Source organism: Branchiostoma lanceolatum, chromosome 2 (assembly GCF_035083965.1).
Source record: "Branchiostoma lanceolatum isolate klBraLanc5 chromosome 2, klBraLanc5.hap2, whole genome shotgun sequence".
Taxonomy (NCBI): domain Eukaryota; kingdom Metazoa; phylum Chordata; class Leptocardii; order Amphioxiformes; family Branchiostomatidae; genus Branchiostoma; species Branchiostoma lanceolatum.
In genome coordinates, this window is record NC_089723.1 from 6,183,174 (window position 1) to 6,199,019 (window position 15,846).

Sequence of the window (15,846 nt, forward strand, 5' to 3'; positions counted from 1 at the left end):
GGGCATTGGCTTTATCCAGTGACTGTTTGATTGCAAATAGAGCTTTTAAACCTTTGGAACTTAAGAATTTGTTGTTTGCTTTGAACGTGCCAGCTGAGTTTACAACAATACCAAGATAAGTATATGACGTTATAATTTCTACAATATGACTATCAAATAAAAAAGAATAGTTTTTCGGTAAGCGACCAGCTTTAGAAAAAAACAACGGTAATTTTTGTTTTTCTAAGGTTTACATTTAGATTCCAATCTGAACAGTACCTTTCTTAATTATTCAGGGAATATTGTAGTCCCTGTTTTGACTCGGAGAAGATGACCAAGTCATCAGCATATATATATACAGGGGTATAACGTTATATATATAGTAGACAGGGACCACTTTGTTATGCATAACTGGAGGATTACACAGAGTGCTGTTGAATTGACATATAATATCGGTCACAAATAGATTAAACAACGTTGGACTTACATTACAACATTGTTTTACCCCACACTCGGTAACAAAAGTCTCAGTCAGACCATATGTAGACTTCACACAGTTCATAGTATTAGAATACATGCCTTCTATAAGTTAACAACGCAATATAGGAATGTGCTGTTCTTTAGCCATACATACTCGTAGCATTTTTAATCTTCAGTGACTGTTCGAAATAATTGATAGCTTTACTCTTATTGCCAATCCCATACCAACACATTCCTATGCTCTTGAAACTAACGATGTCGCGATGTCGGGATGTGGTGTTGTTTCGCCGATTGCCGATTTGTGATACCTAATGATTTTACTTTAATCGCGGGGGGGGGGGCACTTTTAGACGATCGAATGTTTATCAATTTTGATGCAATGTTTGTATGTGCCAGGTTGTTACCATAGATTATGTTCATAATCTTCGTGACTGTTCGACATACCTAATGGCTTTACTCCTATCACCAATTTTATACCAACATGTCCCAATGCTCATAAGTGATAAAGAAATGTCTGGATGTGCTGATTTCTCTCCATACATAGTTTTCCTCATCTCCAGTGACTGTTCGAAATACCTGATGGCTTTCCTATGATCCCCGAGTTTACACCAACATGTTCCAATGGTGTAAAGTAATGAATCAATGTCGGGATGTGCTGTTGTTTCGCCGTAGATACTTTTTCTCATACTCAGTGAATATTCGTAATACCTGATGGATTTCCTCTGATCGCCAAGGTCACTCCAACACCTGCCAATGTTATTCAACGATGCAGCAATGTCGGGATGTGCTGTGTTCTTTCCATAGATGGCTTTCATCATCTTCAGTGACCGTTCGTAATACCTGATAGCTCTCCTCTGATCACCAAGGCCAATCCAACAGCTTCCAATGTTGTTTAATAATGCAGCAGTGTCGGGATGTACTGTTGTTTCACCATGGATAGCTCCCATCATCCTCAATGACTGTTCATAATAACTGATAGCTCTCCTCTCTTCACCAAGGTCACCCCAACATTTCCCGATGTTGTTTAGTGATCCAGCAATGTCGGGATGTGGTGTTGTTTCGCCATAGATAGCTTTCTTCATCTTCAGTGACTGTTCGTGATGCCTTATAGCTTTCCTCTGATCTCCAAGTTTACTCCAACAGTTGCCAATGTTGTTTAATGATGCAGCAATGTCGGGATGTGCTGTTGTTTCGCCATGGATAGCTTTCTTCATCTTCAGTGACTGTTCGTGATATCTTATAGCTTTCTTCTGATCGCCAAGTTCAAGCCAACAGTTTCCAATATTATTCAATGACGAAGCAACATAAGGATTTATTGTTGTTTCGTCATAGATAGCTTTCATCATCTTCAGTGACTGTTCGTAACGACTGATAGCTGCCCTCTGATCTCCAAGCTTATTCCAACATGCTCCAATGTTGTTCAATGATAAAGCAATGTCGGGATGTGCTGTTGTTTCACCATAGATGGCTTTCATCATCTTCAGTGACTGCTCGTAATAACTGATAGCTTTCCTCTGATTACCAAGGTTATTCCAGCAAAATCCAATGTTGTTAAGTAATCCAGCAACGTCAGGATGGGCTGTGTTGTTTCCATATATAGATTTCGTCATTTTTAGTGACTGTTCATAGTAACTGATAGCTTTCCTTTGATCACCGAGTTCACTCCAACATGCTCCAATGTTGCTAAGTGATGCAGTGATGTCGGGATGTACTGTTGTATGCCCATATATGGCTTTCTTCATCTTCAGTGACAGTTCCAAATACCTAAAAGCTTTCTTCTGATCTCCAAGCTCACTCCAACATGTTCCAATGTTGTGTAAAGATGAAGCGATGTCGGGATGTGCTGTTGCATCACCATAGATAGCTCTCTTCATCTTTAGTGACTGTTCGTAATAACTCATAGCTTTCTTTTTATCACCTAGGTGACCAAAACAGTGTCCAATGTTGTTAAGTAATGCGGCATAATTTCTGTCTTCTTGAATAGAATTTCCAACTCTCAGTGCCTGTCTGTAGTAGCCCATTGCTTTCTCACAGTCACCGCGCGTCTGCAATACATTGCCTATGTCGGAAAGTATCCCAAACTGTTTTCCCTCGTCACCACTTGCCTCTTTCAGTGCTGCTTCGAAGTAAGATATGGATGCATCTAGATGGAACAGCTGTTGTGCTATGCGGCCTCTTGTTTGAGATGAGGAATCAAAGATGTCTGTTGGGAATATCTTTGTCGCTGGGATCTCCTTTTCAATTATAGTCACAATGCATCTTTTTAATGGGATGGCAGTATAGTAGTACCTCAAAAGCATTTTTGAATCTGGTATGTAAAAAACTGTCTGAACGAAACTGTCATCTACGTCATATTTATCTAGTTGGATTTTCATCTCAGTGAGAGGAGACAGTCTGTCCTTCTGTCCTCCGTTGGCAATGTACGTTCTTAACCGTAGCTCCGCTGATATGCTGATCAGTACGGTCAAATGGTGGGCATCTTCCTGACTGATCCGTTGTGTGTTATGCAATTCCTCTATCATTCTCCACACACTGGGGACCGTAATACCGCAGCAATTACTCAACACATCAATGACTACGATGGGAAAACGGTATATTTCTTTCTTTACATCCAAAAGTTGCCCCGTTGGCTCAACGTTTTCTATTTGCTTAACATTATCCTCCAGTATTGAAGTTGCTGACAATCGTGACAGCAGAGGGCCTAGGGAACGATCTATGCTTTTGTTCACTTTGTCCATATGCTCAGCTATACTCTTCACATCTATGAGTTCCCCAATCGGCTTAACGTTGTCTATCGGCCGGGCATTATCCTTTGTTGCTGACAACCCTGAGTGCACAGGGAAATGGTATACGCTTTTGCTCACTCTGCCCGTATAATCATCCACTAAACACTCATCTCCTGTTAAGTAGGTCACCCGTCTGAGGATGTCTGATAGGTGATAGCCTTCCGCCCGGGCAATGTGGAAATATTGATACTTCGCTAACTTAGCAGGAGTCTGGATAAGACTAACGGAAGGTTTGCCTTTTGTCTCGTCTCTTCCGAAAGGAGTCTTAGAAGCCCATGGCATGAAGCCATCAAAGGCGAAGCCGCGAGGTGTGACGGAGTCAAAGAACCAGTCATTTTCTGGGTCTTCTGAAAGGAAGTCGTTGAGTGACGGGATGGCCATGGCCGGGAGAATGGTTTCGCCAAGGTTGATAACTTTGAGGTGTAAGAAGTGTGTAAGGTTTAGGAAGTACCTCCGTGTATCATCATCATCCCTCCCTTCCTCAATCAGAATGGCGAACTCCAGGTCGGAGTACGGCGTGACCAGTTCTGTGGCCTGTGACCCCAACCCAATGAAAGCGTACTTACACGTTGGAGGGCCGATTTTTGCAATACATTCATCCGTCAGTACTTGGATAAAAGCTTGTCTTTCAACTGTGATACTTTTGAACAAGTTCTTGATTGCTTCAGCTCGTTTGATCTCTACTTCCTTCACGACGGGATCATCTTCGTCACACTGGTATGGGTTGTGTTTTTTATGTATTATTTCTAGTTGAGATCATTTTGGCACGGGCACGCATGTTGTCCAGTTCCTTTATGTGATCTAACGCGATGCTGTACGGACACGGTTCACAGTTTATTTTACAGGTGTTCCGAAGAAACTGCCTTTCTGTTTCTTGCAGCCTTGTTATGACGTGTTGTTTGTCTCCATCTGTCCGTGCTATGGAGGCGTTATACAGAGCTGCGGCCTGTGTGAATGTCCTACCTTCCCCTGCCCGCTTGCCTCGCTCGACGTAGACGTCACCCAACTTGCACAGACAATCGGCTTCTTTAGCTCTGTCGGGTTTAGTTGGATCTGAAGGTAGGAAGTTGAAAATGTCAGAATTGATAAATATTCAACAGCTATACTCAACTTGGTTCCATTGATACGTTTAAGAATGGTATTTGTGTTCCAAATCGTGGAGGTCACCATACAAAGACCATACAAACACTGGCGTCTTGATTAGGGCCAGTATCAAGTTAAATAAGTTAATGATTATAAAAGTTATGATAAAGATCAACTGTTCGTGACAGAGGGATGTAGGCTCTTTGAATTGTCCTGTAAAACTTTTCATTATGATCAGTTGCAATTGCAACTTTATACTTTAGAAACGACTTATCATACTTAAATGGTAATTGTAGATATGACGTATGCATTAAAAATGTATGACAGACCGTGAACAAGCTTCAGGGCGGCTGCTAAGTTCTGCTCTGCAGAGTCCAGATCTCCATTTTCCAAGTCACGGTCTGCCGTCTGGAGGTACCTGTGGTAGCATCTAAAACCAACAAAAAAACCTTCTCTCTTTGTTGTAATGACCATAATTTACAAATATGATAGCATCAAAATGAAATGAGATTTCGGGAATATATCACCGTAGGGGCCGTACAAACGAGGAATTGAGTGCATCCGTCTGCATTGTTGCACAATTCTGTCCTTACTTTGTTAACAAAAATTATCCGCAAAACACATGAAGGGAATTTACAGTATGTTCCTTTGATTTAAATCGTGCAGGTTCAGTTCCTACAACTCAACAAATTTCAACGCGTAAAAAATCATATCAAAGAGTCACTTTCACTTCGAACTGTTAAATTTCTTAGCACTCAACACACTATAAAAAGAAATCACAGCGGTACACCTATATGTCGTCTTCGTTTCGTGTGACGTTTTCAGTATTCGGTTCTGGGCCACTAAAGAGTGATAAATCACTGCTAGAAAGGTAACATTTGCAGGAAAATTCATTGCCTTCACACGGTCAAGCCAAAACCAACTACATGGTCTGTTTATTCTTACTCGAACACATCAATATACTAGTATAGGGTGACCAGACCCCCAGCTTTGTCCTGCTACTTGCTACAAAATGTAAATGAACACCACAAGGTGTCAGGTACTTTACCGGTAACCATGGCTATATAATAGTCGTCTGGTCCAGGTCGTTGACCTTATTTGTTTGGAACTGATTACATTCAGCTGGTCCAACCAACCAACCAATCAGACATAACCAGCCATCCCTGTACTTACATGTTCAGACGCTGCATTGCGTCATCGATGACGTCACTCGAGGGCGCAACTGAGAAGGGAGAGAAGTGATCCTTCCCGTCCCTCACGTCTTGGTGGAGTTGCGTACGCCTTGACCTCTAAAAGAACGGATATGCAAACTACAAATATAAGATTTGTAATTCTACATGGTGTAACCTATTCAAAGTACTGCTCTATTTATTTCTGTTTTTCTTTATTTCTATTTTTTGTTTCTGTTAAACAAATTCTGGTGCCCAGCCCCTTCAGCACTTGCTGCATTATGTGTACATATCTTTATGTCATGCCTGGGCCTGATACGGGTGTTCCGGACCGTGTGATAACTATCCGTATCACATATCACATATCACAGAAGTTGTATCACACAGGCTTCCATAGAATACTTCGAATGCATTTCGAGCGCGCCGGTTGCACCGCCGTCGGAAATTCGAATACCGGATTCGGAGGTTAAATCAATGTTGTTACAGTTTTTTGTTCGAGGACACAAAATTCCCTAAACTTCTGGCGCATTCGGCATTGAAATGTGTGTTTTCTCGGGTGGGTATGACCAAGGTGTGACACAAATAAAATACAACACGTTGTATCCCGCATCACCCTCGGGTGATACGGAATACCCCGTGTTGTATTCTATATGTCTAAGCTACCTAGTACCTACATGTCCAGAATCATGAAAATGCTTCGTTCCTTTCTTCAGTTATCCCCTATAACATATCTACGCACCCCCTGCAGTTTCAGACCCCCGAAGAAACCTACAACACTTTTTTCTTGACATCAAATGCTATCTACCATTAACAATCAAGACCACCTTATGTCCAAAACAAAAGATACAAAAACAGAAACAGGAACAGACAGTCAGACATACAGAAAACAAAACCTCCATTTTTCACGAAGGGGAAAAACAGCGAAACGCCACCAAATCATAATATATAATGTAGCTATAATACAAATGTTTCAATTTAAAAAGTCGTTGTTATTCTAGCGGGAAGTGTCTTTGACCCATGATGCTCCTGTTCTATAATTGTCTTTTCCTGTCAAGTAAAACAAACTAGAGTTCCACGACGTCATATCTTCGCCAAATGATTTTAACCTTTATGGTTGACGTATTGTGGGTGTTTCTCATTGATTACTAATCACACCAGTTGATCATCTTAATAACAGCAGTTGTCCAAAGGGTGAGCTTAAAGAAGGTTATGCTAGCTTTAATCATCAAGTATGCAAATAAGGTCCTTATTAGCATGATTTAATTCAACGATGTTCACATTCACATAATTTCCAAATGCCACAAGTATGAAATTGTAGTCATTTACCAGTATGGAATTATAGTTTCTCATAAATTATCCATCCACATTCCTCTCTTCATCAGTCGCAAATGTCACATATTTGAATAGTCAGATCATGGAACACAGCGGATCTTGAAATTGCCTCATTATTCATGCAAATTAGAGTTTGATTTGCATAATAATCGCCTAATCCTACATACCAAACATCATGATGATTCGTCATTCCCATCTTGTGTTATAGTATTTTCTAATAAATTATGCAAATGAGGTCTTCATTTGCATAGTTGATATCTATTAATATTACTCTCTTCCTCAATTATATGTCACATGTTTGAGACATTTGTCCTATCGTGAAATGCGGCAAATGTATAAACTCTAATACGCACGCATTTGATTATGTAAATCATAACTGAAGCTATCTACATACCAAAATCATGACCATCTATCAAGTCCTTCTTGAGTTATTCCCTTTCAAAGTCTGAAGCAAAACCTGCTCCTGCAGTGCCAGAAAAGCCGCTAGGGCGTCCAAACCTATACCACTTACTTTCTTTTCTAAAAACTATCTACCACTAAAAATCTTGACCATAGCATGTCCAGAACACGAGATATCAAACCCGGAAGTTACGCTGAAGTACCGTAGCAAGTCACTAGGGGACCCAAAATCTAATCATTTTGAGGTCTCATCAAGACCTACCCACATACCAAATATCAAGACAATATATGTAGCTAGGCCTTCTCCAGTTATTCTGCTTTTCTACATACATACATACACACATACATACAAACACTACCCAAAACATAATCTTCTAGGCGAAGATAAACATCGTTCACCTGGGCTTTTCTTGCGGCGATGTCTTGCCTGATTTTTGCGGTGTGCAGTAAACGGTGGACAAGGACAACTGTTCCCTGTACGCTGTGACACCGCGTCAGTGCCAAGTTGTACAGAGCAGACGCTCTGGTCAAGTTTCGTGTGTCTCTAGTTTCTGTTCCTCTTTTCAGGTACACGTCACCGATACTTTTGATTGCTTCTGTTTCTAACATGTTGTTCTCGTTTACAATTCCTTCTACCATCAACTGTGCGTATCCAACCAGCACAAAGTCTGTGTTACCACCGTAAGCCCGTTTCCTGTCCACTTCTTGAAACTTTCTTGCGACGTTTGAATGTGTAGTCGTCTCCTTGTCTCCACTTTGCTGTTCCTGACCCCGTGGCCCTTTGAACACACCTTGTAAAAGCCTCTCCGCATATTCGTACCGGTATTCTATACCTTCTCCCTGGTCCCGATGATCACACCGGACCACAGCAGCCATGTAAAGCACCAAGGCCCTTCTGAACTTCGTCACGTCCTTCCCGAGTCTTCCCTTCTCCAAGTTCACGTCGCCCAGACTTTTGAGCAGCTCCACTTCCGCCAGCCTGTCCACGTCAGCCATGGCGTCCACCAGGGCACGGAGGTAGTCTGTCTCAGCACGGGCTAGTCCGTACCTCCTGCCCTTCGCGTCCGCCTCACGGAGTTTCTCACAGACCCTCAACATGGCGAAATCGTGCTGTGTAAGGGAACGTCTCTAAAACACCGTGTCTCCTTGGGCACCGGTCTCCATCTTATGCGCTTTATTTGAACACACACCTTGTTTGAACGAAACACAGGTGTGCCCTGCAAACATTACGTCATCTGTGAGTTCAAAGTTCAAAGGTTCAATAAGGTTTCGCTGATACTCGTAAACATGGCTTGCCTAACTGCCTAAGGCTAGGAACTGGTCCCTTAGTTTTCTTATTACCCCGCCTGATCTTCGCCGAGGGCGTTGAACATTATCTTCGCCAGGAAGATTTTGTTTTTGGTAGCGTTTGCATGTATGTATGTGTGCACGTGTATGTATGTATGTATGTATGTATGTAAACTACGCACAAAAAGTTTGGAAACTTAACTTTGGTCGATCATATCTCCGTTCAACGGTTCTTGATCAATTTCAATGATTTATGTAACATTGAAAAGCTTGTGTGATTTTCTTTCCTATGATACCAAAGTTATTATGATTGTAAATTATATTAATTAATGGAACGAACACCAGACCTGCTTATGCGAGCGGGTCACATCAAAAAAGTGCCCAAATAACCCTACTAATGTCAAACGCTCAATTCAGTATTTTTTCTCATTGTATCACGTGGCTTGTGTAGGAGTATTATGAAACTTGAATCAACAAAACAGAATAATATGAAAGCCAAGGCTAGTCTTCATCCAAACCAACAAAAAAATGCGTAAAGGAGCCTCAGTTATGATGAAGGTGGCTTTATACTGAGTACACAAGCCAGGCGCTGTCACCACAGCCCGGCACATCCTCCTCATGCTTGTCACCAATTTTGTTACGCGGTCCCTGGCTATTCTTCCACAAGGAATCGTCGCAGGTCGACCAGTGTTGTTCTGTTGATCATTCTTGCATGCACAGCTCGCCCAAGCTGGTCAGTGATAACAGAGTCTGAGACTGTGTTCAATTGTGTTGAGATCTGGGCTGCAGGAGGGCCATTCTATCCTCTGTATTCCTGAATCCTGGAGGTGGTCTGTAATGGCTCTCATTGATGGACGTGCATCATCATCTTGCAGATCTTACATATTGCAGAGGTAAGGATCTTGGAAATGTGACTGGATCAGTGAGAAAGGTATCTCTATGTCTTGACACATCGAGGTTGCTTAGGATGATTAGCCTGGTTTTTCCTCTGGCAGTTAACGTTGTACTACCCCACACTGTGACACTGACTCCAACAAAACAATCAGTCAGTCTAGGCTGTGCAACAGTCAGCGTAGGGTTCTCTTCGTTGCCCACACTTTCATTTACCCATCCAACAGTCTAAATAAATCTACTCTTATCTGTAGCCGTGAACATAACATTCCTCCACACACTGTTCCATTCACGATGTGGACAACACCACCACAAATGGGTTTGGCGCTGCGCTGAGCGTTTGACACTAGCATGGCCATTTGGGCATTTTTTTTTCTACAATCCACTCGCGTAAGCAGGCCTGGTGCTCGCTCCATGAGATTGCAATTATCCCTACTTCACACATTTAAGTACTGTTCAAAAATTCATATTTCTAATGCGACTAGACAAACCTCCCATTGAAAAACACGTCTGTTCTTTTATATCTACTATAACCGAAAAGCGAGGAGAAGTAGAATTTATTTAATGATAGTCATATTCTTTTGTATCCGCTAACTGTACTTGTATTATCTTTTGTTGTGACCTGTACTTAGCCAAGTGTGGCAGAAATGTGCAATAAAGGTCTTCATTCATATAATGAGTTGGGTATCATAGGAAAGGAAATTACACAGGCTTTCTAACGATATATAATGCATTGAAATTGATCAAGAAACAACGGAAATATGATCAACCAAAGTAAAGTTTCCAAACTTTGTGTGCGTAGTTTATTCGACATGACACCGGGTCACAGACGGTCTACTAGCGACCTCCGTCGATTCTTGTCAAAACTGCAGTCATTGATAGCGGCAATGCAGTATTGACAGAAACAGATAGGAGTCGCTGGGATACCGTCGGCGTACTAGTATTTCAAAATGGGCAGTCACAGTACATGTTACTACGCTGTGTTTTTGTATGTATGTATGTATGTATGTATGAATTGAAATGCTTATTTGAAAGAATTTAACGGGGTCTTTGCAGCCTCAAAAAAGAGTGTCCAAATGAGTTCGATTTTTTCCTGAAAGACTTTTATCTTGGATGATCGAATGAACTTAGTTTTGTTACATGAAAGTGCCACTTGTTTGACATGACTAATGGAAACACAGCTTTTTTTCAACAAGATTTCAACGAAGCTTTGATTTTTGCTCTCAATTCATAAGACACACCAGTGTTGATAAATCTTCAAGTCAACAGCTTCTGTGTTTCGTCATTTGTTAAAACGTCCTGATTTCATAATGAAGGCAACGTTTTTTTGCCAAACTTTTTATCTATTTTCACGCTCGCATCAGTTTTGGGGTTCCCAGAGGATGTCATCCATATAATCAAATCAACATGGCCTAATACCAGATAAAAAGGAACAAAAAAAATGGTCATGCCTTTGCTTCAAGTACCAGAGTTATCAACCTAGGATTGATGTGTTCAAACATTCGTATTTTCCTAGAATAGTGCTGGATGTGCAGAGGTTCACTCTCCAAGCAGAGGAGTGGTTTCGGCTGGTTTTTGACGTGTTTTAGGCGTTTTCGTCGAGCTTTCTACTTTGTCATAATTTGTGTGTCTTTTATAGAGACCAAAAAACGTGACAAAGTTGAAAGCCCGACAAAAACGCCTAGAAACACGTCAAAAACCAGCCGGAACCACTCCTCTGCTTGGAGAGTACAGAAGTGTGACAGGTTGTTCAGTGTACACTGTAGTATAACTATTCTCCAAGCAGAGGTTTCGGTCTAGTAGTTGTCGCCGCTTTATTTCGTCTGTCTCCCTCCACAGACGAAAGACAAATGCAACTTGGAAACGAATGAAATCTCAATCACTACTAAGGTCCCGTTCACATCTGTGCGTTTATTGAAGTCCGTATGAGTTGCGTGTTGACATTTTTTTTTGGTTTAAGTTAAGTTAATTTGCTATTCTCCAAGCAGAGGCTTCGATCGAGAGGGGTAGTTTTGTCCGGGATTTCTAACGTCCCTCTCCTCTCACCTCTGCAAGATATCGGAACGCATCAAGCCTTTCAAATCTAATCACTCTAGACACATAAAGGTCATTTTGAAAGTGAGAGGAGAGGGACGTTAGAAATCCCAGACAAAACTACCCCTCTCGATCGAAGCTTGATCGAATCCTCTGCTTGGAGAATAAAAGTTTGCGGGGAAAAGATGTTTTCTACTTTGACCCACCGTTGAGCGTGGTAAATCCAACCGGAAAATTACTTCTTCAATACCTGAACCAAATGTTTTTGTGCAACTCATACGGACTTTAATATACGCACAAGTGTGAATGGACCCTAATTTTTAGCCCACCGACTGAAACCTCAGCTTGGGGAATATACTATAAACAGCTACGTTTGTGAATATTAGTCATCCAGGTCAGCAATAGACATGATAGAGTTAGTTAAAATCCTCCCACACCATAAGGTGTATAGGGCGGTGCCCATCTCCGTTTCATAGCCCTGGGCCACACTGTGGTGCAATCACTGCAGCAGGGGGCCAGTCCACTGGCAGTGAAGTGTGTTTAACTTCCATACTGTTTCAGAAGTATGTACCATTTTTATAAAGTCTTTGGTATGACTCAATGCGCCTCTTGTCCAGAGATGTCCTACCCGGGGCTTGATCCCGGGCCTTCTGGTCCAAGTAATCAGCATAGAGTAATAAAATTTAATCTTTACAACTGGATAAGATACATATGTTTTTTTCATCCAGTAGTAAAGATTAGATTTCAGCTGCTATCGCACCGCGTGTCTGCGAAACTGGTGTGTTACGCCAAACGGCTTATACCTGCAATACAGATACATGTAACGTTACACAATAGGCGTGTGTGGGAGGGGTCAAACAAGGGGCACCTTCAATGTTTTGATATCTTACTACAGACTTGTACGTGAAAACAAAACTAGTCAAACAAAGACGCCTCGCCCTTAATAGATCAATAGTGTTAATGTGTAACTCTCCGTCAGATCATACCACTTAAAAAGGGGCTACTTTTATTTACTGTTCTCTTTATAAATACTAACATCATGTTAAAATATCAATATCTATATGATTTAAATATATTAAAACCTTTATGACAAGAGTTAGAGTGTTTGCTACTCGACTAAAAGTTTCAAAAGTCATACAGACAAAGAGATCATAGACATGCTCCCCTATAAATATGTGGGCGATGCCATACCCTCAGCACGGTGCACTCTCACTCTCACAGTCTCAGTTCTAGGTTGGAACACAGGACAGATATGGTGCTTCGAATATTGCTGTGTACAACGATATTGTGGGTCGCCACATCTGCTCAAGGTATGTGACTTTTTTTATTTCACGCTCTTCTGCAAGTTGCCGAGATCCTAGGCAGTTCCACAGCACTTTGTCGCGTGTAACGGTGCTGGAAGTGGTTTGTGATTTTTTTGGTCGACGTGCAGTGACAGCAAAGTTGTTCGTGTTCCTTCGCAAGCATAGCAAGTCGAGCACGTTAAAAACTTCTTTCCTAAATGCTTTCTAAAATAGATCTGCTAGTAAGAGTACTTCAATACTTCAGAGTGGCCCAAACCGGAAACTAGAGGGTCCTAGAATTCCTACCTGGCCGAAAGCACCATACTCTACTCCACACCAAGAAACAAGAGTGCTAATGAAAAAGACATTGCCATGGCGACGGTCTTTTTCACGTTAGTAGGTTTGGATGTGTGATGTGTTAAATTATGCAGGCTTCGAAATTAACTTTTTGTTGTTCCTGTGACCCATAGATATTTTCATCACAAGCATCACTTTTATAATGATAATGATAATAATAATAATAATTCATTTTCCCACTTCCAGGTCTCTTCCCACTGATTTTCAACCTTGCTACAAACGCGCAGATTACGGCCAACGCGACATGCGGACTGAACGGACCCGAGAACTACTGCAAACTGGTGGAACACGTGCCGGGGAGGCTTTTTCCACAAGCCTCGCAGTGCAGCGTCTGCGATGACAATGACCCGTACTTACGCCATCCCATAGAGAACGCCATCGACGGGACCAACAGCTGGTGGCAGAGTCCGACCATCTCTCAGGGACGACAGTACAACTGGGTCACCATCACACTGGACTTGGGTCAGGTCAGTAATGTCTCGTCATCCTGATTCAAAGATGATGAAAACAATTCTTTTGCTGCGTATTCACTAAAAATAATGAAGTGATTTAAACATCAAAGTGACTTAAAATGATGACCCAATCCAGTATGAATGCTCCCAATCCAATTGGTTTTCCCCAGATTGGATTGCAATTGGATTGGATTATTTGTGATCCTCCTCCGGGTAGTCAAGAAGACTAGACTAAATTTGATTTTGACCATTAAGGAGTTATACAACTTCACTGCCAACTGACCCAGGTATCCTTGGAAGACTGATGAATATTGGTCCTTTTTTTTGGCAAAATCGAATTAGCTGGTATTAATACAGTAATTAGAAAAACTTGTCATAAGGTGTTAATCTGCACCGGTAAAGCATGCCACAGAGACATGTGAATTTTAGAAATTTGTTTGCATGTTTCCTTTTCTTTGCATGCCTCCCTCTCTTTGCTTTGTATTTCCATGCTGTATTTAGCATACAGTCAAACCTGTACAAATGACCACCTCTACATAAGGACCACCTGGCCAATGTGACCACTTCTTGGTAATTTTTCCTGTTACAAGCACTAAGAACCCTGTCTATATTGACTAGTACTGACTACCTGTCCACATAGAAGTGATTTTTCCAATGAACTTTCAAACTGCTACCTTTCCTGCCTCCTCTCCCTATCCTTTCCAGTTAGGAGCAGCCAATGGAAAAGAGATGAACTGGATACACATGTGAGTCTTTTTCCTGCATTGTTATTGAGCAATTGAAAAAAGACAACAGTGATATAGCAACATGATCTCCTGAATGCTCTTAAACTTTTAGTACACTGAAGTGGCCGTTTGGCACCCAATTCCCTATTGGCTACAGAGTTAGGCAGCAGGGACAAGGTAAGGACATGTCCGGTTGCTGTTTTGTTTTGGATGGACCCAAGGAATGAGACAAGGTCACATTCCAATTTTTCTACCTCATCTTTATTTTCATTTATTCTAACTCTGAGTGCAGGTATAGCAATATTTTGCATCCACTGAATCCAGAAGGCTGAAGATTTCTTACTTTGTATGCAGTAATCACTGTGGATTCAATGATTTTTTATTGACACATCCATTGTACGATCTTCAATCTTAGATCTTCCAAGTGGCGTATGTGATCATCAAGACAGCCATCACTCCGCGTCCTGGCAACTGGATTTTGGAGCGGTCCTTGGACGGAGTCCGTTTCCGCCCGTGGCAGTACTTTGCCGTCTCCGACTCGGAATGTTACCAGAACTACAACATCACCCCCACCATTGGTACGCCCCAGTTCACCCAGGACGATGAAGTCATCTGCACATCCTTCTACTCCAGGTTTCCTCCGTTTGAGAATGGAGAGGTGACTTTTATGCCATTATTCTAAACAGTTTACCATCCAGAAACAGTATTGTAATTCATATTATCTTCACAGTAGCAACATTTCATGGTGTAAGGAAAATGGACATTTTTACTGAACTTAAACTTCTCATCATTGACGCCAAGTGATTTACAGAACAGATGTGTGAAGGAATCATAAATAATAACAACAGGTTTTTCACTGTGATGATAAGTTCACGGTATAGAGATGACTGTGAGAATAGTGAACATAAATTTATAGTGAAAGAAACAAGAATTACTTTTAATAGGGCTTTCGAGGAAGTTGTATGACTGACTTTTGTTGGTGTTTTTCCTATAACATTGATGAAGTGTAGCTGTAATAAGCAATATTAGAAAGCAGTTGAATTTTTTATTGAATCCGTTGCATTGAATGTGCTGTCTATCATGTTTGTGTAGTACATGTACTACATGTACTGTTAACTCTTTGTACATTTTATGTGTTCTAAATTAATATGAATTCTGTTCACAGATTCACGTCTCCCTCATCAATGGTCGTCCCAGTGTAGACAACCCCTTAGACACCCTCAGGGTAAGATGTTTCTTCTTATTTTTTTCTACCGATATGTATGATTTCCTGGAAGACATTGAACGGAAACTTTGGTCATTTCTGCCCCCAGCGTCCTTCTATTTCTTTTAGGGGAGCTAAACTTAAATTTGGAAAGCCTAGTACTATTATAATATATATAATGATAATGCTAAATATACCCCAACCTCAAGTTCTAATGATCACTTGTTTCACATAAGTCCGTCATAGTTTAGGGCTCTCCGGCCATTAGCAACTCGCGCCGTGTCGCCTGATGATTTGATTCATTAATTGTTAGGTGACAATAGGTGACGTCAGGATCTGACATTTCCCAACCAATATGAATAGGGCTTTTCAATCTGGCTTTTCT

At 41.3% G+C, this 15,846-nt stretch overlaps 2 protein-coding genes across 2 annotated transcripts in view; one reads left to right on the forward strand and one right to left on the reverse strand.

The window, feature by feature from the left end:
- Positions 1-408: 408 nt before the first annotated feature.
- Positions 409-8,452, reverse strand: LOC136427267 (uncharacterized). The gene is made up of 4 exons (XM_066416075.1): positions 7,628-8,452; positions 5,502-5,617; positions 4,658-4,758; positions 409-4,298 (listed from the first exon to the last, which is right to left on the reverse strand). Exons 1-4 carry the CDS (start codon positions 8,324-8,326, stop codon positions 3,979-3,981), a joined length of 1,236 nt encoding a protein of 411 aa, XP_066272172.1. The 5' UTR covers positions 8,327-8,452; the 3' UTR covers positions 409-3,978.
- Positions 8,453-12,643: 4,191 nt separating this feature from the next.
- The window catches only part of LOC136426561 (laminin subunit alpha-2-like), a 56,961-nt gene continuing 53,758 nt past the window's right edge, over positions 12,644-15,846 (forward strand). Inside the window, exons 1-4 of the mRNA XM_066415225.1 lie at positions 12,644-12,750; positions 13,267-13,547; positions 14,673-14,915; positions 15,423-15,482. Coding sequence (XP_066271322.1) covers positions 12,693-12,750; positions 13,267-13,547; positions 14,673-14,915; positions 15,423-15,482 — 642 coding nt within the window. The 5' untranslated portion in view covers positions 12,644-12,692. The remainder of the gene's footprint in view (positions 12,751-13,266; positions 13,548-14,672; positions 14,916-15,422; positions 15,483-15,846) is intronic.